A 26,792-nucleotide genomic window follows, 5' to 3' on the forward strand; every position below is an offset into this window, starting at 1 on the left:
CGTTTTGTCTGTGCAACTGCAATGCGCGAGTGTATCGAGCAGCTCGAGATCTCTCGCGACGGCGAATCCGTGTCCGTTTGTCAATTCTTTTTCTATCTCTGCAATGAGATACTTAGAGTCTATTTGTCACCTCTAAAATATGCGAAAGAAATTGTAATGGCATATGTGTAGAAAGATCGACGAGAACCTCTCGTCTATCTTTCTTACGCGCGCATACTAACCCTTTGGACTTTAAAGTGAAGTTTTTGGAAATAATACTAGTAGTCTTTTACCTTATACTGCAATCACAGCATGCATTGGTTGATAGGTCTATACCTCGTCTGAGTCACTAGCATAAGTCGGTATTTTAATTTGTCGGATAAGAATTCCCATAAAATGCGAGGTCTAACTCACTGCTTGTGATACAGGTCATTGATATCGAGATCAATTAAACATCATAATTTCGTAAAAAAGTATGTGTATATTTAAATATTATCGATACAAGTACACTTATTTTTATATAATACAGATTCTTTTATTTTATTCTACAGTGCGAAGCGTATTAAAAACGTTTTTATTATGGTCATGATAAAAGTTTAAGGATAATGTCAGATGAATCATGGCATGAAATTAGTTTCTTACAATGACTTTTTGTAGCAACCGTTATAGACATAAGTATTATATATATTAAAATCGATAAATCTTCGAACGCAAAATTATGATAACAACTTGCAATTAAATAGTTACTTACTATATAAATAAAGAATATACTATGACAAGCGATGTACGCGGGCAAATTGTAATCGAAGAAGAAATATTAACCGTCCCCACGTCCATCATTCTTGCACATTTCGTCATTTTTATCATTGCTTTTCGAGAGTACAGTATTTGTTCTTGTATCACCACAGGATAAATCATCGTAAAGTTCGTGACAATCCCTTTCCTCGATAATAGTTTCTGCTTCTTCAATATTATTCTGTGGAATTTGGATAGCTTTCGGTTGTTCGATACTTGATGCACTTTTTATCGCTGGCACGCTGGTGCCCTGAGGGACCTAGAAAGTTTATCTTTTTTTATCGATGAATAGACGCAGAAGGGCGTAAATAAAAATGTGTCGCACGTATTTGAAGACATATTGCTAACCACGTTTAAGGGACTATGTAATTACCTGTAGGATTATTTGTATGGGATCTCGTTTGTTTACATTCTCTAATGAATTACCTTGTCTGTCATTTGTATTTTCCTTATCTTTTTTACGGCAATCGATTCCAAATCTGAATAGTGGCCCCAAGATTACACTGATAGAGGCACCAGATATACAAATTGGTAATATTATAATAACGAAACCTACACACAGGTAGAGTATGCATTTAACAAGCCATGCGTATGCCCATGGAAGGTTATCTGAAAGAGTAAGATAAATAATTAAAGACTGAAGATGGAAAATTATATTCGTAATAATGATAGATATATTTAAATGTATTTGATTCTTTCTACTTGTCTTTTGTGAAAATAATAACCATTGCATGATTACCTGTAGCATTATCTATAAAAACAGATACAACAGTTCCCATATGCGTAATTGGGTGGAGAATTACAGTGGTAATAAAATGCGATAGTGCGAATGCGGGTGTAATTTTTAATTTTGGATTAGACATTATTGCTTGATAATACTTTTCACAATCTTCATTGGCTGCAAAGAAACCACATGCAATAAAAAATTCGAAAAGCATTTCAGGATGTACTAAGCTTTACAACTGTACACTTACAAGATATTAATGAAACAAATTTGTCCCACATGCTCATTTTATCTGGCTGACACGAGATCGGTACATTTGCAAATTTCATTTGTGCTGCAATAGACGCAATTTCAGCTTCCTTTTAAAACATAACGTATAAGTTTAGTCACCGACGACTATACTTCTACAGCTTCAATTATCAATTAATGTCATTTACCTGTAGAAGTTGCCACCACGTCATAAAAAAGCTCATTACAAATATAATTTGTATAACAATGAACATAGGGAATCCTTGTCCCCTTTTAATCATTCTAAACATCAAACCAAGCATTATCATAGCAAATACTATTACAGCACTGTCAGGCTGAAACATTAAACCCATAAGATTCATATTAATACACATATAAAAACCACATAACAAGACAAAATATATTGAAATTTTCCTACATGCTGTTGTATGATTTCAAGTGCCACGCTGAACGATTTCAGTAATACATCAAAAATATGCACAGCCCCAGCTAAATGATCTGGTTGAGGTTTTCTTATAATGTTACTTAAAATTTCGTCGATCTCTCTTAAAGATATCTTTTGAATTTGAAAGTTTTGTAATATCTCCATTTGCGAATGAGACACCTCAATTTCCAATATTCCTACTGTTGATACTTCATCCTTTGCCTAGTTTCAAACAAAATAATTAGGTATCTCCTCTGTTTACTTCTTTATTGCTGATTTTGAGTTTTCAATATAAGTATTAATCATGTAATTACCAGTATTTTCAGATTAGATAACAACATATTAACAAGGCGCTTATAAAAAATTTTTTCACGACTACTATGATCATCTGTTTCTTGAATAGGTTTAACGTTTTCAATGTCAGTATATACTTTTATAGAATTTGATCCCCTGAAAATGTTAATATTCATGTGGTCTACAAATGTCTATCATTATTGCGTAAAACATGGACTTATTGGGATAGAAACGAGTTATGAATCATTCTAATGATACCTTGCTCGTTCTACTAATTAAAAAATTTATGAAACGACCAACATAATGCTTTCATGACGCCTTAAAAAATTCATTACTAGAATGTGCAGTTTGTTATCCTAATACAGATCACATGTTTATACATACGTTTCCACATTTATTTCTTTGACCATCTGCTTGCTGTGCTTATCATAATAAAATGAGTGTGGATCTACCATTTCATCTGAATTTCTGCAAAAGATTTCTTCCTTGTCCATTCGTATACAGAAGTAATGATAATACATTCGTTTATCGCAATGACAATGACTTATTAAAGTACTTACATTACATCTTCAAAATAGTTTTCGTCTTTACACTGAACTACCCAGATAATGGCAGAAACATTCATTATTACACAAATATAACCACTTAAATGCTTCATGATCACTAGCAGATAAATTTTAAGATATATATTACTGAAACTAAGTAGGTTCGGTTTGTAGCAACTCTAAAAATATTGATGTCGTCAATTATTCCGTAACCTCTCTTATAGTTTTCATTAAGGACACTGTATGTATATACGACAAAAAGACAGTTCTTGTCATAAAACTCGTATTTCCAATTTGTATTCCAAGCAAGTGGTTACAAGTGCTACCCACGTCAAGTGGTTCAGTTTCAAATCACAAATTGTGGTAAATTACGGTTGACAAAACAGTAATACCATACCAAAGATACCAAATCATTGAACTATAGAATACCATGGACCTAAAGGACGGTGCATAAAGTATACTTTAGGTCCATGAGAATACTGGAATGCGAACATCGTACGGAAAACCAGAAAACCGTGGACAGGCCGGGCCGAGGAAAATTATAGCGAATTTGGCAGACACGCACTTGCACTGCACTAGTGCAGCTCCAGCACCAGAACAGAACAATGCCAGTGCAGATTCCCTAGCATCGATTACATTTGGATTACATACGACCCAATCCTGTATCGTATTCGGCGACCAAGAGCTGCCCTGATGTAGTGTAAGCTTTGCATTCGGATCAACGGAATGACCTGCACGAGTGCAACCTTTCTGGCACTGAGGTTTTTGGCAGTGCAGTCAGTGCAGTTTGATGGCACCGAATAACCCCCAGATTACTTTCAAAATGAACCGAAATTTATTCGTTATGGAATTATTGGAAACGAGTATTAGCAATGAAGACACAGAAAATGTACTTTTAAGTTATCCAAAGGATTTTTTACTTAATTAATATGTATGTACTTTACAGAAGTAAATAAATTGATAATTATCGTTAATTATATCATAAAAGCTTATATTTTTATGAAAAAATAGCAAAATGAGCACTTTTGAAACGTTTTCGTATTGTTTAAAGTGAAGCCTCTAAAATGGACAGGGTTGTAAAGCTTGTCCGTATAATGTGCTCCCTCTGTACCTGCTAAACCTAACCTTATTTTCCTATCTCAGAAAGAAACGGAACGCTAGGGCTTTTAGGGAACGCTATTAAAAAAGGCACCATATTTGGGACAAAAACATGTACTTTTATTTCAATTAAAAAAAATAAGAAACATTAACATTTTTAACCAGAAAAAAATGGCTTAATAAAGAGAATAGTTTAAAAAAAATCGCATTCGAATAAAAATCCCCACGAGATCGCACAACAGGGGCAGCAACAGAACAGCACTAAAATAATTCAATTAAGATCAAGAATTACGATCACAGTAAACAATTCACTCAAGTTAAAAAAATCACAATTACGGTCGTGATTTAACTTCAATCACCACCGTGATTGTGATTCTGCGATCACTGTGATAAATCACTGTTAGTGATTTTGCACTCCATCCCTAATCCCTACTCATCACTGGCTCTGCGGTAGAGACGGCACGGACGGCGAGAAGTTGCATCAAAACCAATCAAAACGGCACTGGCATGCATGTGTATGAAGGTGGCGCGTAGGCGCTTCTGTAAGTGAGTCATCGGCTTGTCAGTTTTGAGTGATCAGATTGTATCCCTAATACTAAATTTGTAACCTAAAAAAGTCAAGTTCCAAGAATAACACTCTGACAAAATCTCTTTTTCGTGGATAGCAGCACCAAGATCGTACTTCGAGAATTTAGGTAACATTTTTATATCACGAAAGTGATGTAAATTATTTTTTATGCGTACAAGTCAGTGCTCACTCTTACAGTGAATTGCAAATATCGATACACAGCAGTTTGTTTCTGTTCATTTCGGAGGGTAGACCCAGCAGGACATTCTCACAGCCATGGAGTGGTTATTCGGAAAGAGGGTCACTCCCGAGGAGATGCTCAGGAAAAATCAGAGAGCTTTGAACAAAGCGATGCGTGATCTCGATAGGGAGAAAATGAGGATGGAGCAGCAGGAGAAGAAAATCATTGCGGATATAAAGAAGCTCGCCAAGGAGGGGCAAATGGTACTATCGCTTCTTCCCATGAAACTTATCAATCCCCTTGCCTAACAATTACCATTAATCATCCCATAGGATGCTGTGAAAATTATGGCTAAAGACCTCGTAAGAACTAGACGCTACGTAAAGAAATTCATGCTGATGAAAGCGAACATCCAAGCAGTTTCTTTGAAGATTCAAACGCTACGTTCGCAGAACACGATGGCGCAGGCAATGAAAGGAGTCACTAGAGCGATGCAGAACATGAACAAGTGAGAATATTCCTGTTTGATTATGATCGTAACTTGAAATCTGCTATGCACCACTATTGTTCAGAGTACATGACTATGAGACATTTTTACAGGCAACTGAATCTTCCTCAAATACAGAAGATATTGCAAGAGTTTGAGAAACAGTCCGAAATAATGGATATGAAAGAGGAAATCATGAACGATGCTATAGACGATGCGATGGAGGACGAGGGCGACGAAGAAGAAAGGTAATTATAACAGTTCCAGAATGTTGCGAACGTGTGATTACTAGCCGTTCTGATTGCACTTATTCTGTTCATCCAGCGACGCCATTGTGTCACAAGTTCTGGACGAGCTGGGTTTACAATTGACAGACCAACTGTCTGGCCTACCGCAGGCCTCTGGCTCGCTGAGCGTAGCTGGTTCGAAGCAGCCAGTCGCAGCTGCTGCAGGAGGCGAGGAAGGTGGTAACCTCGCGGATGCGGATGCTGATCTGCAGGCTAGACTCGAGAACTTGAGACGTGAATAAAAGTGCATAAAGTTTCATAGTTGAAAGATTGTATAAAGTATGTAAAAAAGGAAAGAAAACATTTATACGTAAGCATGTTTGATTTTATACGCTCTACAGCTTTAGATACAGGTACTTCAGCGTAGCGCATGCTTCTCCGTTTACTAATTTATATGGATAATCTGTAATATACGAATGGAAATGTTTCTACACTCGCTCGAAATGATACCTTGTCAGTTCATAAGACACTGATGATTCGCAAAGAGAGGAGCCTGCATTGCCTCGAGTATTTATTAACCGAATACTATTTTTTTTTTATAAAAACGAAGCAAACTTGCGATAATGTAAGGTCAGTGCATCTAAGTGTTCCTGTGCATATTTTCTCGCACAAGGAAATTTGTATAAAAGAATGTTATGCTGAAGCGCTTACTGAATATATTGTAACAAATACGTATTGTATTTTGATAATTACATGTACATAAGTTTACTTGGGAACTTCATAAGTTACGTACATGTACATACGCTCTTATTTTTTTAGCACGTATTGTACACTTATTGTAAACGTATGTAAGGAACAGTTTAATGATTTTTATAAGGGAGAAAAAGCGACTTGTATAATCGTCTGTGCATTAAGAGAGATATGATAAGCGACAAGGCTTCGTCGCCGTGTTTATTGAAACTTAATCTTTCAATGCTCGGCGTGATGCTTACCATCAATAACCGTATAAAAACTTTACAATTCAGACACTGCGAATGTACTAACGAAATTTATTTATAGACTGCACTAACCGCAGCGAAAGAACTTCTGTGCTAACAGGACTATCGAGTAATTCGCTAGTGAAATGTGGTTGTGCGATAACTTTGTGATCCTATACAGGGTGGTACTCTACTGAAGTCAATATTCTAGGGGGTGATTATACAAAGTGACCAAATTGCGGTGAAAGCTTCGTTTTCGAGAAATTCAAAGTCAGTTTTCTCGAAAACGAAGCCTTTACCGCAATTTCGTCGGTCTTGATTTTCGTCTTATTTTCGCCTGTATAATTATCGCTTAGGGTATTGACTACCAGTAGAGTAACACCCTGTATACTAAATATCTATAATGAATAGCGTATGTGTAAATATATATGTTACACATACATGAATTGCTTAATTTGAGAAAATGTTACTCCGAACGATGGAAAGTGTTTTAAAATTAAACGGATCAGTAAATAAAGCATTAATGTACAACAATTTGTGTGAGCTCATTTTTGTAGTACTTAGATCAGCGTTGTCGAAGGTCGCTTACACGTAAGCTCGGGGTTTTCCCACTCTCATCCGCGTTGTCAGGGATACCCATAGACTTATATAGACGGAGCGGAAGAGAGGACTGTGGGCGAGGGGAACATGAGATCGGAGGGGCAAAGACAGAAACTATATAGGCAATTCGGTGGTTAGCTTCGGATGCATACGGTTCGTGTCGGTTCGGCATTCATGACTGTGTTCGAAATACATAACCACTCTTGCCGTTCTAAAGCATCGTAGTGGTCCTGGTATATAATAATCATACATTAACTGAGTGTAACAATAACTTATTGCGTAGTAAGCGGTTGTGCAAATCGCAGAAAAAATAAAAACTACGAACAGTTGGAGAAAGAAAATATACTCAAAAGAAAATAAACTGAACGACAAACTTAACCATAAAAAAATATAAAACCGAATTCCGAACTCTGCAGAGCACAAAGCTGTGGGGCCTACGCTCGTGTCAGTAAGGGGGATGCATGATACAGCGCATGTGGTGGTGGCCGATCGGTGCTTGGTTAATAAAAGTGACACATCATTGATAAGAGGCATTGCCTGTTTTATATTTTTTTATGGTTAAGTTTGTCGTTGAGTTTGAAATGTTAATACGTAATTGCAACATTATATTTTGGTCTCTTGAGACTTGTTAAAACTTATGCCACTCGTCAGTTGAGGGGCTCATATGTAAGTACATACATATAAGATATAAGTATACATTTATATACATAGTTTTTTACATATAACCATATTTTAATACACCCTATATAAGCATTCCGTTTCAAATAAAGCACGACGCATGCGTACTACTCTGCCAATCACAAGCTGTCCACCACGACTTCTCTCCTCCCAATCGACTGGCTCGACCCCCTCGTCCATGTTGAGACTTTGTGCTCAGTCCATTTAATTCTTAGGTCCATGTTTTTTCTTGCCAAAAGCGAGAGCGAGTCTGTGGGACTGATGGCGGCCGGGGAGCAATGCGGGGCGGACGCAGTTGATGCTTTGTCTCGTTCTGTCTTTCGGGCGCGAGATATTCTATTCTTTACGTGCGCGATGGAGTATCAGGCATGAGAGGGACGGAGTGAGACGGGGTGCCAGCGCGCCGACTGCTTCGTGCCGTACCTCATTCGCGTTCGGCCAAATCTAAGTACTGTGGCCCGATGGAAAGAAGACGGTTGAAATGTCACAGGGGCAAGAGGGGTTCTTCGCTCGCATTGGCTCCCGCCGCCCGGGTCCCGTTTGCTTACTTTGTATTCGTCGACGTTGTTGCGCCGGCCAATAGGGATACACTATTCGGACCTGATATTCGGACCCTAGAGTTTCTCGACCGACTACTTTCCATCGAGGCACAGTAGTTTTAACGTTTAAATTCTGCACTCGGTCCGAAAGTAATCTCAGGTACGAACATCCTTTGTCTCCTCGACGCTATATTTATTGTTCGGATGTTGCTTTTAGTTTTGAAATTATAAGACGAAACATTATCTCCCATTTTCGTCACCCTTTTCGTAACACTCGACTTTTCGCGCATGCCCCCCAGTACTGTAACGATTTTAAAGACGTATTCACGTAAAAAATATAGTCCTTGCTCCGACGTAGAACGCAACGATATTAAAAATAAACAAATCGTCACGATAGCGTGTTTATCGTCGTAGATATCTCCCGGTCCTCATGATATGTTAGCCTAGGCTTCGATCCTCGCCACCCTAAGAATAGGCTACACACCATACGTCTAGGAAAAGCTTCGCACCCGACGAGTTACATTCATGTTTCCTTGTACAGTTTTACCGAGCATAGACTGGACAAATGGTTTTTCAAACTGTCTCGGGTAAAGAACGGTAATTACCCAGATTACCCTTGATTATCATAGACCTAACGAAGTTGCACACTTCGTCTCGTGAGCCACGCGTCGGGGGTTGAAATAAATCAAGTGCCAATATGTATTTTACTATCTATCTAGAATATCCACCGATAAGTTAACGGCAATGTATTCGCTTATAATTAATCCGGCGTGAAGGCGACGAGAACGAGTCACCAGGTTGAAATTAGATGAAAATTCGTTCTTCTCCAAAGGTTTTATCCTCTTTGGCCTCATCGAAGGAACGTGGTCAGTGAACGGCGAGCTTTATCATCGCCAATAAGATGATTATACTCGACACTTGCAGGAGTCGATGGACCCAGTAGAGCCTGAAATGAACGAAACCGAACTTGATTCACCGAACAACAATTAAATTCGCTTTCTACTCCGCTTGGCACGTGTTGCCAATATTACCATACGTACTTCAATAATCGGCTGCGAGCATTGTTTATGGTCTCCATTGTTTCGTTCAGAATGTACTTCCTGATCCCTAACGTGTAGCTGCTAACGTACGTGTCCCAATCGAAGCCGCGCATGTCGGTGTTGAATCGGCTGGAGTCGTTGAGCGTTTTCACTTTCTTCGACAGATCGTCCATATTCTCCCTATCGAACTTCCACTCCTGGGTGGAGAAGAAGGCGTAGGTGTCCATCGCCCGCTCGAATCGTTCCACGATCTTCATCAACCTGAAAGAACCCGCGCGACTGTTGCTTGTGACTGTTAGCTCGATATTGCCCCTCTCTACCGTTCGACGGATGAATACTTACATGGGTTTCCTGCCTAGAAGCCTTAAAAGAAAGTCCCCGACAAACGCCGGGAGAACATGCAGGATGGACGACATAACATTGTGCATAAATTTGTTGGTGCTAAACGTGACACCTGGGTACCACATCACGTCATTCGACGGCCACTTTACGGCGTATTTGTTGATAAGATCCATGGCCGGCCCCCATCTAAGCCAAAGAAATCAAGAATGTTCAGCATTCATGTATGGAGCTCGACTATACAGGGTGCACGTTGATTGGTGGAACTCGAATTAGTTGCGCCAGTTTCGTTTGTCTAAGGAATGCCAGGATGCAGATGTGTTTCTATAGTTCTATAACCCTCTGTGGTCATTGTACCATTTTGGAGTTGCCATTTCCGTATCTTTAAATCTTTTAACTTTTCAGTGATAATTGTACATTCGTAATAATCATGCAATCATGCTGCAATAGTCCTTTTGTAGAAATGTAAATTCTGATATTATGAAATTTGTAGTTGAACAAATAGTTGTGGAAGGAAGCGATTTTTTTTCTTAAAATTCACCAAATTTTTCAATTTGAATATTAAGGTCTAAAAATTTACAGCAATATCGGCAAGGAAAAGAATTTGCCTGGGGTGCGATACACCCCGCGTGACCACGAAGAGTTAGAATAGGCTCACTGATGAAGGAATACCCCCTATATTTTAATTCGCTAATCCTTACGAGTTATAGGGGTGAATAAAGTTGTTTTCTGTAGATCAAATCAGTTACCTGATTGCTTCCACGCTGGTCGTACAATTATATACTTTGATAGTGTTATTATGCTGCATTGTACTGTGCCACGAAGCGCATATCAACGTGTCGACGACGTAGTCGATAGGCACTACGTCCGGATTCAAATTCGAATCGCATATGACGGTCCTGACAACGCCTCTGCTAACCGCCACCATGATACCTGTAAAATATGAAATAGGACTGACATCCAACAGAACAGTCGCAATCTATTCAGGGATAAACAAGATACACGAACTCTAATTACGAGTCTAATAGCAATGAACAGAGTCTTCGCGACTGTTGAATGGCAGTGACCCCTGCTCTTAATTCTTCGACGATGGAACGGAGTTAAATGGATTTCAGCTTAGCAAACCGATTGATTTAAGCGCTGCTCGTGCTGTTCGACACATTGACTAACGTCGACGTGTTTCCACGCCGAGGACTTCGCGTCGATATTTCTGCAAATCATTGAAAGTGTTGCTCTGGAGTCCCTGAATGTTTATTTTGAACTTGTGCACGTTTTGAACAAAACTTTCCTGGTTGGAAAACCCTCGGTGGTGCGAACCCCCTCCGAGTATTTCCAGGTTGCATACAGTACTTTTATCGAAATGACGTAATAATACCTGTGATTGCGGAGAGACTGTCCACCCATCCGGGAAACGGTTCTTCTTGGGCGGCGCAGATGATGCTCGGCCGTACTATCGCTATTGGCAAGTCCTTCGCCTTCGTCAGGATTAGTTGCTCGGCTAAATTCTTTGTGAACGTGTACGTGTTGGGATGATTCTCCAAAATCTTCTTCTCGAGCATTTTCAGCGTCTCGTCGTCCAGGCTCTCGCACATATCGATCACCGTGGATGGTTTCACCTTTGTGCTGCTCCGTCATGAATAATACGCGAGTATCCTTATTAGACTGTAGCCACGAGAGTCACCAACGCCAGTTTTTATCAAGCACAAAGGGGAGCAAACGGGAATGGAAGAAATTTACAGGAAAGTGTGATAATTACTTGCAACATTACTTTATCGACACTTTGGCGATTTTTAATTAATTTCTTCGTAAGCGTATAATTACTATGAAAAAGCGTCTGGCGAGATTCAGTTGAGAGGGCAGATTTATATGAAGGGTAAAGGGAAAAGCAGGGAATGTTACAAAACAATGAGTTTATCTGCATTCTTCATAACATGAAGGCATGAAGCGTATACCCCAGCGCTGTCCAGCGTAGGGGCCCCTCACGCGCCTGCTTCCCCTTCCAATGTTTTTCTCGCACAGTGTGCCTTCCGTCGTCAAGGAGACCGCGCGACGCTAAGAAGGCTGCCATGACTGACTAGCGTCTTCGCGGTTAGCGTCGCGCGGTATCCCTGACAACGCGGACGAGAGTGGGAGAACCCCATGCTCCCGCGGGAACGACCTTGAACAGCGCTGGTATACCCTGATTAGGCATTAGAAAAAATAAGCAATAAAATAATAATTGTTTTACATTATTTTAATATTTTTTCAGATTTGAACAGGGCAACATATTGAAACGAAATAAAAGATGTCCACTTCTATTATTATGAAAACAGGAAAGCCACTCATTTTATTAATTGTGATTCGATTGTTATTTAGTCCCAGTTGACACCATCAAAATATTCCATAAATCGCAAAATCACAAAAAACGGACGTTCCCTGTTTTTTCCCCTTACCCTTCAGATACGGAAGGATATTTATGCTTACGTATAAACCGATTCCTTAATCTCGTGTAGATTCGCGTTACTGTAAGCTGTGCTAACGTGGATAATGCTAACTAGATTTTTCATATCCCTGCACAGCTCTAGGACAAGGTCCGTGCCCTTTGTATTCAAATTAACGGCCACTTTCAACGGTTCGTCGAATCTCACAGTGGCTGCACTGTGGAAGACTATGTTAACGCTCTGTATCAACGTGTTCCTGTCCTCTGGCGAGAGACCCAGGTTCGGTAAACTTACATCCCCTTGCATCGGGTAGATCTTATTGAACGCATCAGGCAACTCTGTTCGAATTCGGTCGAAAACCTGCGAACAACCATTACAACCTTATTCCAAACTTCAATTCTTCCAGCGTATTCCTATATACAGGAATGATGCGTCATATAAAGCAGCGCTGTCCAGCGTAGGGGCCCCTCACGCGCCTGCTTCCCCTTCCAATCTTGCTTTCCCGCAGCGTGCCTTCCGTTGTCAAGGAGACCGCACGACGCTCTAGCGTCACGCGGTATCCCTGACAACGCGGATGAGAGTGGGAGAACTCCGAGCTTGCGCGTAAGGAACCTCGGGCTGGCTCTGCTTTTGTTTTCCTAGTAAAATCTATTTTTTAACAGTGGTGGATTTAACGGGCGGCCGATGAGCAGATGACGCCTGGGCCCCTGCCCTGAAGGCCCCACGGCCCCATCCTCCAAAAAAGAAAAGTATGATTTTATTTAAACACCATATTTTTTTCTGTACTTCTACACTTCTTCCTTTTTTAGTAAACTACTCTCTACACCCCCACCCCTCAGAACTTTACCACCTGGGCCCATTTCCTTAAATCCGCCACTGTTTCTCAAATATACTTTTCCAGCCATCCGCATGCCTCACATTCAATTCGAAATCGAAGGTGCACCGAACAATCTTTCGAACGTCTACTTTCGAAGATGTACAGATGATTTTTACGTCCCTAGCCAAGCAAATAGTTATACAATCGTAATTTCATAATTTGTTCCACACATAACTTTGTGCGCAGGTATATCCAAACTTTTATATCCTTACTTGGCAAGTATACACTAGGGCGGCTCTTATTTTCGAGTTTTCAATTTTCTTCGCGGCATCCCCCAGAACAGTTTCAAATAATAAAAAAAAATCTGTGTAAAGTTTGAGCCTAATCGGATAACGGGAAAGGGTGCCCCTGGGCCCTTGAACGTTTAAATAATTATTTAACAGCTCGCAAAGTCGATTTTATATAATATCCTCCAAGTTATTGATTACATAAAAAAATATATCAAACAAAAACTGCAGATCCAGACAAGTAGTATCTTTAGTGTTTTATTACTTTTTCTCGTGCGACAAACGGTTCTCGAAAAAAGTCCGAAAAACTACAAAAAAATATTTTTATTTTTCAATTTTTGAAAGTTCAAATCCTTCTCGAACACTTTTTATTTATGAAGGCGAAAAAAATGTAATTTTTATTATCAAGGACTATTTTTTAAACATTTAAGGGGTGCATATACCGAGATATGCCAAAAAGATAAACATGTTTTTTTCATATTTTCAGTGTTTGATATATCATGAACGTTTCCTGAATATTTGGAACCGAAATTCGCAAAAATATCGAAGATATAGACATCACAGAGTAAATAAGAGCCACCCTAGTACACATAGGTACACGCTATGTAATCGATCGCACCGTGATTTTACCTTTTCTTTACTAAATTCTGTACTTTGATTACTTTATTAATTATAAGTCCATTTGATTAAACCAAAAATGGTGACAGCATGCTTTAGACAAGAATCAAAGTGTTTTTTAGCGTTCCAAAATTTCTGTATACAGTTACAGACGCGTTCACCAGATATTCTTCGACTTCGTTTTGACACACATACGAACAGCGATGGCTTTCTTCGATTAAACCTGAAGAGGCACGCCCCGCGCCCGGGGCGTGCTGTAAGCGATTCATAGAAATGTACGAACGGAATTTTCTAAGAGCTTTTTGTATCGTTGCTCGACTGTTTGGCCTTTCTTCGGACGGATCAGTATAAAGATCATTGCCAGACGTGGGCACGAGCGCAACAGCTTTTCCAGTAATGCTTTCCCCAGGAAACCGGTCGCCCCGGTCAGCAGTATCACCGAATTGGCGAAGAACGCCTCGATGGAACTTCCGTTAATGTACGCGTCGTCGTTCCCATGCATCGAGTTCGTTTGTGCATTGGTCTTACCACTCTTACCCATTTTGGAGGCAGTTCAACGAGCGCCGCTCCAAAACTCTGCAACCAAGAGAACGGACACGCGATGGTCTTGAGAAACGGCAACGGTTTCACACTTTCTTGTAGGAACGGGATAGCCCTAAGTACTCGTAGCAATTAAAGACGTTTTCTTTCTGTCACTCATTGCTTTGTAACGATTGATGACTTTGAGTGTAAGGAAACACTTTCTTTTTTACAATAAGAACATGTTCACACGCCCTTAAAGTCTGCTCGACTGTTTTAATTGAAATTTCTGAGGATATTGGTGTTGTTAGTTGGAATTAATTATATCAACGAAAAATGACTTCATGGTTATCACTGATGGCCGTTTTTCGTTGATAAAGTCGAAACCATACAATGGAAAAAAATCCCTCCGTTATTCAGTAGATTTTTATATAAAAAAAGCCCACAAAATTTTAGAAAGATTGGTGCAGTAGTTTCTGAGATATCGTGCTCACCGTTTTTAAAAAAGCTTCTTGCATGTCGTTGTATTTGTATTATAAACGTAAATGTTTTTTACAAAATAATTGTAAAAAGTTGCTCTTTTAAGTGCAAAAAGTTCGGTAAAATTATATGCTTCCGCTTTTTCAAAAAAAAATCACAAACATTCGCCTCTTCTCGGCCTCCTCACTAGGTATAACGCTTGAAGAAAAGAAAGTAGACCGACAGTCTTCTGCCAAGTGTATAGATAGAGGATAATCGTTACCATCAGTATTGATACACCGACCTGACTTATATTTAACACGTCGGGTTTTGTTAATTTGTATCGCAGTCTGGATTACTGATCCAGTAAAGAGACTAATGGTAAAGCTAACAGTAAAATTCCGCTGAAACGGATTGATTTATTATTAAAATTTATGTGCAGAAGCACGTTCATACACGTGTCCGCAAACAAATTACCAATTATCGATCCTTCTTTTACGTTAAACCAAGCAAGTAGTGCCTCTTGCATGAGAAAAAAAATAGATGAAAAAGCTTAGATGATCGCCAGATCGTTATAAACATATTCAAATTACATGTACATTATTGCAAGAGTTGCTAGTGGCACATAGGCCTGACAGTGTTGCGCGTTAAGTATGCAGCTTATATTTTTGAGAGAGTCGGTGTTGGTCGTGGTGGCTAAAGGCTGCCGTTCCAATGAGCGGCTGGCGACTGCGCCACTAGTGCAAGGGAGAAGTATGCATCTGTTTCTCCCTTGCACTAGTGGCGCAGTCGCCAGCCGCCCATTTGAACGGCAGCCTTAAGGCGGCTGATCAATGCTTAACGAATCCAAGGCCCAGTTTCCGAGGCACTCTTTTTTTTCGCTTACATTATGCACATTTTGCGTAATTACACTTGATTTAAATGCGAATGGAAATTAGGGCATTTTACCATATACATGTTGCAAACCGGAAAACTGTTACATGTATCTCATGAAAATACGAAGGTGGAAATTAAAATGTTAAGTAGTTCAAAGCATTTAACGTTACAAATTGTGCTTTTCTGTGATTACTCTGCTTCTTGAGTGGAACATTTAATTGTATATTCATCTGGGTAGTAAGTGTCGCTACTAATGGATTTTGCTGGCAAGTAACTGTGTGAAATATTAACTGGTGTTAATATCACTAGTTTACAAAATCCAAACGCTTATTTTTTATTCAGACGCATTGAGATCAGTTTCTCTTACAAGGAACCAGTTGTAGTCTCTCATCATTGATTCATCACAGACTCCTTGGTAGCGTTTCTCAATAGTTTTCATCTACTGATGAAGTCTCTCGCCATGTTCGTCGCTTACAACGCCAAGATTTGGTGGCAAGAAATCCAAATGTGAGTGGAGGAATGACATCATTCTTCCACCACTGCACATTATACTGGGCCTTATAAAAAATTTCGTCAAAGCATCGGACAAAACAGGTGTTGCATTCATATATTTGAAGCCCATTTTCCCGAAACTTTCCGACGCCAAGATCAAGGAAGGCGTTTTCGATGGGCCGCAGATCAAAAAGTTGCGGAAAAGTGAGCAATTTGAATTGCATTTATCGCGAAATGAAGCTGCCGCGTTCAATTCGTTTCGATTGGTCGTCGGTGGCTTTCTTGGCAACAATAAAAGTCCAGACTTTGTGAAAATCACCCATGATTTGCTTAAGAACTTTAAGAAAATTGGTATGTAGTGCTGTTTGTAATAATTTCATTTGTATCGACCTTCTGCTGTAATATGCTTTTTACTTCTTTATTCTCTCAACATAGGCGTTAACATGTCTTTGGAGATTCATTTCCTCCACTCACATTTGGATTTCTTCCCACCAAATCTTGGCGCTGTAAGCGACGAACATGGCAAGAGATTTCATCAGCAGATGAAAACTATTGAGAAACGCTACCAAGGATTCTGGGATGAATCAATGATGGGAGACTACAACTGGTTCCTTGTAAGAGAAACTGAGCTCAATGCGGGCAAAAGAAACAGAAAGAGCCAGAATTGTTTTAAAAAAATGATATAAAATGAAATAAAATATATTTAAATTTGTTTGCATTGAAGACAAATACGTAATTCGCTAAAAACGGGAAGAAATGCAAAAATAGGGGAAAAGTTGAAAATAGACACTCCCACTCTATCGCCCGTAACTTCCTTATTTGAGCATGGATTTTGCTGAAATTGGGCGTATTTTCTTCGTAAAGGTGCGCACTCTACGTAAAAAATAAGAAACTGGATAATTTTTATGTCTTCCAGGCTATGTAGTGAATTTTCGATTTCAATTTCGGCCCCAAAACATTACATTTTTCTTAAGTTTCGCTCGATTCCGCCTAAACTATGGGTCCGATTGGAAAACACTGTAAGAACGAATGGAACGAAATTTAATTGCCTTTAATTTAAGAATTGTCGCGATCAAATCGGTCAACCCTAACGCAAGATATGGCCAGAAACGTCGGGTCGTCTTCTTAAAAAATTACCAAAATATTCATCGGGCGATATCTCAAAAACGTACCCATAGGATTTTTTTTCATGTCGATTTTTGAGTTTAGGGGACCACCTTACATAAGAATTTCATAGTGGAGTCTGGATGAAAAATAAGTGTTTGGATTTTGTAAACTAGTGATATTTGAAAGGCGAAGTATGCTGTATATAATATTAATAAAAATAATTAATAATTAATCACTGCATAAATCATGTTCAATATATCTCGATAGATGTAATAGTTGTGAATGACAAGAAAAATTAATTAACCTCAAGAAAGCAGAAAAATGAATATTTGTTTGTACTTTCTTCTCAAATATTAAAATAAACTTTGTTTTTGCATTTATTATATTTCTTCACTTTTCTATTCATTTCCTATACTAATCGCCCGTGGGTAATTTACTTTTTGTTTGATGTATTCTTTCTAAAACGTGAGCACCTCTCCTAACGACAAAAACCATTTCTCCCAGCAGCTCGGGAGAGATGGTCAGATCTCATGACTTCAGTTTGCAACCTGATTTTAAGCAAGTATTGGCTTGAAGCAAATATCGACCAGTTTTTTTTTTGAAGTAGCATAAAATTCTGAATATATTACGTTTATATTGATAAAAGAAATAATATCATTATTATTTTTAATAGCCATTTTATGGTAGGTCGACCGACTGCCCCGGAGTTACCCTAATGCGATTAAAGCGCAGTAACTCGAGGGAGTTGTGTAACATTTGCAGAACAATAACGTAAGGTAATAACGTAAGGTAGTGTCCTTTCTGATCAAAGTTCATCATTACTTGTAAACAAAATGCTAGTAAATATAAATCCAATCTCTAATCCATAGATTGGTTATTAAGCAAACAAATGGTAAAAACACAGAATAATATAATGATATTTTAGCAATTCACTTACAGAAAGAAGTCTAAGGGTACGTTTATGCTCGAGCTGCAATAGAAACGATAAGAGCGTCGATCAGAGCGGCGATTATCAGCGGTTGGCGGTTGGTCATCTAGTAGGCGATGTCCTGCTCGCTGCTTTAATATAACCACTTCAAATCAGAGGTGAGCAGCATATTATTCACCGCGTCGTATGTGCATTTACAGTATGTCGTAAATGTATGTATACAAATGTCGTTTTTCCGACCATTTCATACGTGTCATTTGCCGCAAATGTAGTAAATAGAAAAATTCATTTTTTCAAGGTTTGAACAATTAAACTGCTACAGTTTTTTTTTTTAAAAATACGGGAAAGGGATATTGTTTTCAGGTATGTAATGTCAAAAATATAATCTTAGAGGTGCAATATTAAGGGGAGGTTCCGGTCTAAAAATCGATTCTTTTCTAATTTCATTTTTCGAATTTTCAACCTTTTAGGAATACGTGTTTAAAAGGACTTTTTGAAATTCATAACATTTCCGAAGTTATAACAAGTTGTAACACCCGGCCACTCGGCACTGGCGTAAAACTTTAAACGTGTTTTTCTCGGAACAGTGGTTCAAAATCGGTGGAATCTGTATCTCCAAGTGTTATTATCCTCTTCGACTGAAACTTTTTTATTTTGAAGAATATACTTTCGGCTCGTGGGCAGACCAGTAAAATTTAAAAAAAAACTGAAAGTCTTTGAAATCGATGAGGAGGTAGCTTTTCGACAACTTTACCAAAATGTTTTCATGTTTTAATCGGGACATGCCCTTAATATTGATATTCAATCACTGAATGATGAAATGTTGCATACAGAAAAGAATATTCAAAATTTTATGATTCCATAACGCTCATCAGAAAAATTGACACGCAATATAAGATTAATTTTGAAATTGGCGCCAAAACGTTAATCTGTCATACAGAAGAAACGTGTGCTGCCGTCCCACTTTCTCTTGGTTTCCTACTGTACCGTCGAAACACTTACTGCACAGACGAGGTATAGAATAGACCCATCACCTTATGGGACTTCGTGTCGCCACCCAATCTGTGTTACCGACCCATAATTTCAGGACTGAATTTAGCGACCTCTGTTCATGAACAGCGTCCAACTCAGCAACTACTCTGAAATGTGTTGAAATGCTGAAAGGTGTTGCGTACTTGTATACGTGTGACTTGTTTAGAGAGAGAGTTTGACATAAGAGGGTAGGCTTTTGTTACGGTATGCTTTGGCTCGGTTGGTCAACGACTCACGCGGATTTCTCTCCGAAAATCCATTTCGTGGATCAAGACACTATGGCGTTCAGAAATGGCATTTCTTCAAAGCCCGTGCAAGCTATAAATTGCAAGATGACATTGTTTATTAGCACTTTGCGTACCCTTGCGAACCCTTTCACGTATCGTGCGCCGAAAAAAGTATTAAAAATTCACGCTGTTACTGATATTCCCACAAGTTTCTAATGCACTGTTTAATCATTCCAGTGAAGTAATAATAATTGGATTCCGTTTGCCCCTAATATTAGTTTACCGCCAACACTGAAATTTACAGTAAAATCTAATTTTAAAAGTCTCGCAGAAAGTTGCATGATGCATGAGTGTCTTGTGGTGCATGGATGCAACTGCAAATCGAGTTACTTTTGAAACCCGCATTGTGAAATAAAAGTTTGTCTAGCCCTGAGAAATTCATCGGTTCAGTGAAGTGTGTGCATGGCATAGTGCATATTATCTCGTGATTTCTCAATTCGCGCATCAATTTCATCGATTACTGGACCATGTGGGAGGCCTTTTAATTTAACAGGATTCCATTCAGATATACCCGTTACTTAGAAGACTTTTTCAGAAACTGAAGGATGTTTAAAAACAGAAAATGATTTTGTAATCGTGTGCAACGCGATTGTTGAGTCAGTGCCTGTGCCTGCCAAAAAGTGTTTCATAGAGTACCGTGCCTCTACGTGTTAGTGATGTGAACGCGAATTCCCATAAGGTGATAGGTCCATCGTTTTAGCCTATACTTCGCCGATGTTAGTAACTAAGGGGGAGAAACAAGTATCTCACTCATATTTCTCCAAATATTCCTGCAACTATTCACTTACACTAAGTTCAACTAAAACGTATTTATACATTATAAATAATACTACGTGATATGTATAAGCATTAACATTAATGTATCGAACGATTAAACATTGAGAATAAAAGAGAATTCAGTCGGCGCAGAAAATCATTTGCAAATCCAAGGCCAAATGTTACAAATTGCTTGATATCTCGAGTTCTATCGATTATAGTTAATAATAATTTATACTGGGCGGTTAGTGTAAATGTTGTTAACATTATTTGTCACAGCAATAGCCACTGGAATGGATATTTTAGCCGAAAATCCATTTTTGCCGAAGAATTCGCTGGATTTCGCAATTGTAACTAACCGTCGACCTTGTTTTGATCGGGGGACATCATTCCTCGAAGTCTACATAAGGAGCTCACAGATCTTCATGTACTCAGTCGTCGTCGGTCCTCCGGACTTGAAGGACCTCCGGGAACCCTGGAGCTGCCGAGCCACCTGGATCCACTGGACTTCCTGGGGACCTGGTTCTTCCTCCCCCTCCCCCCTGGAGCTGCCGAGCCACCTGGATCCACTGGACTTCCTGGGGACCTGGTTCTTCCTCCCCCTCCCCCCGGAGCTGCCGAACTTGCTGGGGACCTGGTCAGGATTTCAACCCTGGTTCTTCCGCCAGCCTCTCGCCTCTCTGGCCTGGGTTCGTTTATTCGCTTGGTGCTGATGAAATTTTGGGGTTCGGTAAGTCATTTAAAATTTTATTGTTTTGCGAATGTCAAATCTGATTTCTTCGGTCGTTTTCCATCATCTGTCCTATTTCCATGCATACTTTCGAAAATTTTGCGCGAGTCGTTCTATTTTGTGTATATCTTCGATGGGTTTGCATGATTTATTTTATTTCATGCATTTCTTCGATGGGTTTAAATGATTTATTTCATTTTCGTGAATTTCTTCGATGGTTTTCTCTGATTCATTTCATCTCGTCGATGTCTTCGATGGTTTTCCCTGATTGATTTCATGTCTTCGATGGTTTTTCCTGATTTATTTCATCTCGTCGATGTCTTCGATGGTTTTCTCTGATTCATTTCATCTCGTCGATGTCTTCGATGGTTTTCCCTGATTCATTTCATCTCGTCTATGTCTTCGATGGTTTTTTGTGACTTCTGTCACTCTGTCATGCATCTCATCGATGGGTCTACATTCTCTGCTCTTTCCTTCAAGTACTTATCTCTGCGGTGGTGTTGCATGCTCGTGCGTGCTCTGCTGTTGGTCGAAATTATCTCGATCGTCTCCAACTCAATAAGCTTTTCCTTAATTTCTTTCCAGGCCGACCACACCGTTACTAACATATAGTAGTTGATTGTTTCAGCTTTTCAGGTTCACCGTTACTCGGGGAATGGAGTTAATAACACGATATATTTAAAAAGAAACTAGTGAAAAGTGATAGTGAAAAGTGATCGTGCAAAGTGACAGTGAAAGAAGACATCTAAGGTAGGCTAGGCTAATTTATTATAGTATGAAGTATTTAAGGTCCCATGTAAAATTGCCAAGCAGTCACTAAATCATTAACTTTGTTGTTCGTTTATTGGCTCCTCATGTGTGATGAGGAGGTTACCGCTGCTTCCGTTTGCGGAAGCAAGTGACTGAGCATGGAATCGGTATGGGTGGATCAGTTTCATCCCTTGGTGTTCTTTTCCAAAGGGAAAAGTTTCGGGCGTAGGGGGTGCACCTTTTGGTACACTGCCTGCGTAAGTTCGATTACCCAATCTCCGTGTTAGACGGCTTGAGTCAGGTCAAGTGTGTGCTCCTGACGAGTCGCATCGGAGCAACAGGAATCGTCTGGGAGGCGCCGAGCGCTTTTCCCTTTCGACTTGGACAGCAGGGTGGTAGGAACTGCGCCGTCCAATACTTGTTTCATGCTTACCCTTCGCCTTTCCTTCTTTCCTGAATTTCTTTTAATCGAGTGATTGCTTGGCAGTTCCCTAGATTCTATATCTAAACCGAAGGGATCGATGGAACTTTGTTTCCATCCATCTCTTTGGTTTAGTAGGCTTCATGTACAGGGAGATCGATGGAACTTTGATTCCATCTATCTCTCTACGGGTCTCCAAGCGCAGCTACCTCCTCGCGGTGAGACCTGGTAATCGGTGAGAACCGAGCCGATGGCTGCGATTGTCAAATATTCTAGTCGTATATAAGAATTTCTTTAACTTGCAATACTATGTAACTTAAAATGTTGTTCGATTGTTCCTACCGAACCCCAGAATACGAATATAGTGTTAAGATGGAAGAATAAGTGCAAGTTGGAATATTTCAGCGAGATACTGGAACTGTTGAGTTTTTCACAATTTTTAAAGTCCTCTCTGCTTCAACATTTTATTGAAATATACAAAGTTACAATTCCTTTGCGAGGTATTCCACGTTACATCATGAAAGCATGTCTTCCACAAATAATGTTGTTGTTTATATAAATTTGTATGTTAAATAAATTTGTTTTGCGTTAAATAAACCGGAATAGAACAGCAAGGTTAAAAGACGAATGTGATATCGTTTTATTTTCTTCCTCCGTTCTCTTCCATTGAACGAAATATGTTCATAAGACGATTTTTAAATTGTTACTCTAACAGAAACATTTGTAAATCACGGGCATTGACTCTCAAAACATAAACTTGTTTTACTCGTGCTTAATTCTAGTTCCTACCACGCGTAGCGTTACAATCTGTTTTGAGACTTCACCGGTAACGTTGCATGCGACACTAAAATGGCAAGGGGGTCCTAGGACCCCCTAAACCGGCGACACAAAAATACATTGCTTGATAGGTCTATTCTATACCTCGTCTGTGATATTATTTTGATTTAGAAGTGCCAACAGTGGTGGGGTTCGGTTAGCTACAGTCGATCAATTGAAATGGCGCGGCGGTGGTTCAGCAATCCCCTCGAATTACCTTCGTGATTCGCGGATTCGTCTTCCACGTAAAGCGGTTGCCATCCGAGGAATTTCCGGCGCGATTCGTGGATTCGTTTTCTCGCTAATAACGGCTGTAAAAATAACAATGCACATGATAGGTACATTTCTAATTTTTGTTAATTTAATGACCTACGCATACGGCGTATGTTGCTCGACGTATCCACGTATTTGTTCATATTTTTTAAAAATTATTATAATTTCGTAACTAAAATGATGATAAATTGTTCTGGTTCTCGGACCACTTTAAAATCAATTTAAACGCATTTTCATATACAATAACATCTTTTATTATAAACACAATCTGTATAGGAGTAGTATATTGTTCTCATAATTTTTAAGGAATCCAATTGTTCCAATACGAAAGCTTATATTTAGTACATATTTTCTATAAAGTTATATTAATTACTTCCCCTATTTTCTTTAACATTCGACTTTTGTAAACAGATTTTACTCGCCACCAATTACAAAAACATTACGCACGATATAACATAGCATACGCCATCTCCTTTCATCACTTAACTCGGAGTATTAGTAACATTAGATTTTACTCGTTTAAGATTAGACCCAATTAGAATTAGAAATCCTTGTCCAAAATTGGAAAATCTACAATTTCGTTTCTCTTCGAAACTCTATAATGAACAACTACTGTGACAGGCACAAAGGAGCAAACGTTGAAATATTTCCAACGTGCCGTTCGAATGTTCCGCTTGGTAATCGTTCATATTAACACCTAGCACCTAGCACTAATATTGCACTAGATTTTGATCGTGCATGAGCTGCTCGTACAGAGCCATACGGTAAATGTTCCTATAAAATGCACACTAGATTATTGAAGTAAACAAACCCTTCGGACGGCTTCCTGCCTTTCGTTACCCTTCTCTGCTCGTCCGACCGCGATCTGTTTCATACAGCGGTATATCGACAATATATAAATAAGAAGATGAAATCACAGATACGGAAAAAGAAATTAAACAACATTGAACGCCGTTCGTGCAGTTGTTCTCGGATATCTGCCAAAATACGTGCTATTGGATCATACGCGTCGTCGTTCTCTTCAGGTAATCGGAAGGAAAACTTTGGTGTACAGTATAAAACGATTATACGATATGCGAAGCTACCTCGACACCGCATAACGCAATATCACTTAAACGTATATCGGGCACTATCCACGCAATTATACTAAGCGAACTAGACCTCTGTCCTCGCTGGGTTTTTATCGTTATCGTGACCGAGCAGAACGTACGATTCCCGTGCGGCCAAGAATTTGTACTGTCCATTGACCAGCAACATCGAACCTCTTCTGATAGTCTTCTTGCCTAACTCGATGGCTTCGTGCGTGAATACCGTGTTGTTGTAGGCCTTCGCGAAGACTGTGACGATGATTATTATACCGACTAGAATTAATCCATACGAGGCACAAGGGACAGCGATATCGCTGAATGTCGTTGCTAAGTAGACCCATCTGCGGATAGAAGGTGTCAGCTCCTCGATACCTTCTTCCAGCCACATGACTGGGAACACGATGTCGGGGAAATTCGACACGACGCCGATGTATGGCTGACGTTCGACTTTTAAGTTCAATTGCAGGCGAACCTTTCCTTCTAACGGGACACCAAGCTTCTGTAACAGGAAAGAATCGTATTTTAAATATAGTTAAAATCATGGCGTATTCACTGATCTCCTTTAAGGAGGTTCGATACCGGAGCAAAAGTAATGGGAAATCTTTGAAAAGCGTTTTGATCTAATGTCCAAAGTGTAGTCCGCATTGTGTTAAAATTTCAAGTCGATTGACAGCACGGCTTATGAAAAAATTGAAATCAAAGTTGCGCTCTTGTGTACAGGCTGTTATGGGAGAAGCGATAAAATTTCTATAAAATGTTACACAGAGTCCTTAAAAAATGTCACAGTGGCTTCCCCCTTAATATTAAATCGGACGCTATCACCTGAATCGTAACAATCGTTCTTACTTACTTCTAATTTTCAGGAAGCTAACGATAGTCATTGAAATTGATTAATCCGACTATATTAAATCGATCTTCTAGGACAAACTATTATGAAACAATACTTACCGATTGAATTTTGAAGTAAGTTCCATGCATTTCGGTGTTTGGATTCAATCCGTCAACAGCGTCTAATAACTGACGGTCCGATTTATAGAAGTGTGGAAAAGAAAGGTAAACTGGCGCAGCTGGAAATAGAAGAAATATATACCTATTATAACAATGTAATTGCTGCTATATTTCATTATTAGTGCTTTGACTGTAACTGACTGCTTTGGCTGGTTGACTGGAAGAGCTATTTAATTTTTATATTTGTGATACACCGATATCTTGTGACAAACTGATATGTATCACATATTCGTGATATCGATAATTTTATATTTTACGTCCAATAAAACAATCGAAGTCTATTTCCTTGAAGTGTCAAAATCAGACACTCTAGGGGCCTCAGTGGTGGATTCAGGAGCCTTTCTTGGAGGGGGCGAAATATGTAAAAGTACATAAGTACATTTTTTTAATCTTATTTTGCAAGATTTAAAATTTGCTTAAAATTTATATTTTAATATCTCTATATGAAACTATAACCTAAATAATTATATTCACATTAATTATTTATACAGAATAGTACACAAGTGTCATAATATTTTTCTATTTTATTACTCTTGGGGGTGGGGTCACCCCTATCGCCCCCCTCTGAATCCGCCCTTGGGGGGCTACGGTACAAGGCTGTTCGAGTACTCGAATATTCGAGTAGCTTGAATTTCGGACCGAGCCGAGACTCGGTTTCTGAGTCGAGCCGAGTACCCGTAAAAACCGAGTAGCTCGAAAGAACCGATCGGCCCGAAAGAACCGAGAAACTCGATTTTTTTTGAGCGGTTCAAATATTATACTTGGAGCAGATCGAAATTTTCTGTGTCGAGTAGCTTGAAGCTTGAAGCTTGAACGTTTCGGGCAATACGAATGTTTCGAATACTTTAGGTTACGAAGAAAAAAGTAAGAAGACAAGAAAGATAACATAAAGAGTATACGTAATACGTACTGTACTGGCATGGACTAATATTTTGTAGTCCGCCTGAGGGACAAGTCGACATGTCGTCAGAGCAAAAGCATTCATTTTCCGGAGCTGTTTCGTTAGGTCGTCCAAAGACAACGTCGGAGGGAGTATAAAAGTCTGCTTTAATTCCTGATTTCTCAGTAGGGCCGCGATATTGTAAAGGTAAGGTGCGGCAAATATCCTTGTCCCAAAGATGAATGACATCGGCACCAGTTTTTTCGCGGGGTGGGAAGAAGGATCCTGAAATATAAGAACTATATTGCAATTAATGTTATAATAGTAATACAAGTAATAAAGTTGCTTTTACTAATGTTCGGGTATTGTCAATTTTAATTAGAACGATTGTACACAGAAAGAAGCGAAGCTTAAAAAATGTATAAATAGCATTTCTCTCGAAACTTAATCAAAAACTTGAACTAAGTAGTTGTGGAGAAAACAC

General features: G+C 39.2%; 4 protein-coding genes across 10 annotated transcripts in view; 1 reads left to right on the forward strand and 3 right to left on the reverse strand.

Moving 5' to 3' along the window:
- Positions 1-440: 440 nt before the first annotated feature.
- Positions 441-3,397, reverse strand: LOC143378807 (uncharacterized). Of its 4 annotated transcripts, none has more exons than XM_076830788.1 (9): positions 3,026-3,389; positions 2,850-2,933; positions 2,486-2,621; positions 2,166-2,393; positions 1,936-2,082; positions 1,749-1,857; positions 1,514-1,672; positions 1,148-1,383; positions 441-1,033 (listed from the first exon to the last, which is right to left on the reverse strand). In XM_076830788.1, the coding sequence occupies exons 1-9, from the start codon at positions 3,121-3,123 to the stop codon at positions 797-799; spliced, it is 1,434 nt and encodes a 477-aa protein (XP_076686903.1). In that variant the 5' UTR covers positions 3,124-3,389; the 3' UTR covers positions 441-796. The 4 variants fall into 4 exon arrangements, with proteins under 4 accessions (XP_076686903.1, XP_076686904.1, XP_076686905.1 ...); XM_076830789.1 differs by having other exon boundaries at positions 2,850-2,946; XM_076830790.1 differs by having other exon boundaries at positions 2,850-2,950.
- A 1,243-nt stretch (positions 3,398-4,640) lies between these two features.
- Vps2 (vacuolar protein sorting 2) lies at positions 4,641-7,082 on the forward strand. Of its 2 annotated transcripts, none has more exons than XM_076807230.1 (5): positions 4,641-4,803; positions 4,875-5,120; positions 5,190-5,365; positions 5,458-5,592; positions 5,669-7,082. In XM_076807230.1, the coding sequence occupies exons 2-5, from the start codon at positions 4,953-4,955 to the stop codon at positions 5,871-5,873; spliced, it is 684 nt and encodes a 227-aa protein (XP_076663345.1). In that variant the 5' UTR covers positions 4,641-4,803; positions 4,875-4,952; the 3' UTR covers positions 5,874-7,082. The 2 variants fall into 2 exon arrangements, with proteins under 2 accessions (XP_076663345.1, XP_076663344.1); XM_076807229.1 differs by having other exon boundaries at positions 4,642-4,803; positions 4,929-5,120.
- Positions 7,083-9,055: 1,973 nt separating this feature from the next.
- LOC143366278 (putative fatty acyl-CoA reductase CG5065) lies at positions 9,056-18,433 on the reverse strand. The gene is made up of 8 exons (XM_076807209.1): positions 18,277-18,433; positions 14,170-14,462; positions 12,208-12,524; positions 11,120-11,367; positions 10,494-10,677; positions 9,748-9,933; positions 9,406-9,666; positions 9,056-9,311 (listed from the first exon to the last, which is right to left on the reverse strand). Exons 2-8 carry the CDS (start codon positions 14,425-14,427, stop codon positions 9,233-9,235), a joined length of 1,533 nt encoding a protein of 510 aa, XP_076663324.1. The 5' UTR covers positions 14,428-14,462; positions 18,277-18,433; the 3' UTR covers positions 9,056-9,232.
- Positions 18,434-23,562: 5,129 nt separating this feature from the next.
- Positions 23,563-26,792, reverse strand: part of Dsb (scavenger receptor class B member debris buster) — a 62,583-nt gene continuing 59,353 nt past the window's right edge. For all 3 annotated transcript variants that reach the window (XM_076807208.1, XM_076807205.1, XM_076807207.1), the window contains exons 8-10: positions 26,339-26,593; positions 25,369-25,487; positions 23,563-24,919 (exon numbers count right to left, since the gene is read on the reverse strand). In XM_076807208.1, the coding sequence (XP_076663323.1) occupies positions 24,488-24,919; positions 25,369-25,487; positions 26,339-26,593 (806 nt within the window). In that variant the 3' untranslated portion in view covers positions 23,563-24,487. The remainder of the gene's footprint in view (positions 24,920-25,368; positions 25,488-26,338; positions 26,594-26,792) is intronic.

The sequence above is a fragment of the Andrena cerasifolii genome, chromosome 2 (genome assembly GCF_050908995.1).
Source record: "Andrena cerasifolii isolate SP2316 chromosome 2, iyAndCera1_principal, whole genome shotgun sequence".
In the NCBI taxonomy this organism is placed as follows: domain Eukaryota; kingdom Metazoa; phylum Arthropoda; class Insecta; order Hymenoptera; family Andrenidae; genus Andrena; species Andrena cerasifolii.

What these genes read in the sequence shown, in the direction of transcription:
- Vps2 (XM_076807230.1), top strand. Translation starts at nt 4,953, where the DNA reads ATGGAGTGGTTATTCGGAAAGAGGGTCACTCCCGAGGAGATGCTCAGG. An exon ending in GCGATGCAGAACATGAACAA is followed by an intron (nt 5,366 to 5,457) that starts GTGAGAATATTC and finishes ACATTTTTACAG; the next exon opens with GCAACTGAATCTTCCTCAAA. An exon ending in GAGGGCGACGAAGAAGAAAG is followed by an intron (nt 5,593 to 5,668) that starts GTAATTATAACA and finishes CTGTTCATCCAG; the next exon opens with CGACGCCATTGTGTCACAAG.
- LOC143366278 (XM_076807209.1), bottom strand. Translation starts at nt 14,427, where the DNA reads ATGGGTAAGAGTGGTAAGACCAATGCACAAACGAACTCGATGCATGGG. An exon ending in ACCAGCGTGGAAGCAATCAG is followed by an intron (nt 9,934 to 10,493) that starts GTAACTGATTTG and finishes TCTTTGGCTTAG; the next exon opens with ATGGGGGCCGGCCATGGATC. An exon ending in CTTCTAGGCAGGAAACCCAT is followed by an intron (nt 9,667 to 9,747) that starts GTAAGTATTCAT and finishes GGGTTCTTTCAG; the next exon opens with GTTGATGAAGATCGTGGAAC.
- LOC143378807 (XM_076830788.1), bottom strand. Translation starts at nt 3,123, where the DNA reads ATGAAGCATTTAAGTGGTTATATTTGTGTAATAATGAATGTTTCTGCC. An exon ending in AACTATTTTGAAGATGTAAT is followed by an intron (nt 2,934 to 3,025) that starts GTAAGTACTTTA and finishes AATCTTTTGCAG; the next exon opens with AAATTCAGATGAAATGGTAG. An exon ending in ATTTGTTTCATTAATATCTT is followed by an intron (nt 1,673 to 1,748) that starts GTAAGTGTACAG and finishes GTTTCTTTGCAG; the next exon opens with CCAATGAAGATTGTGAAAAG.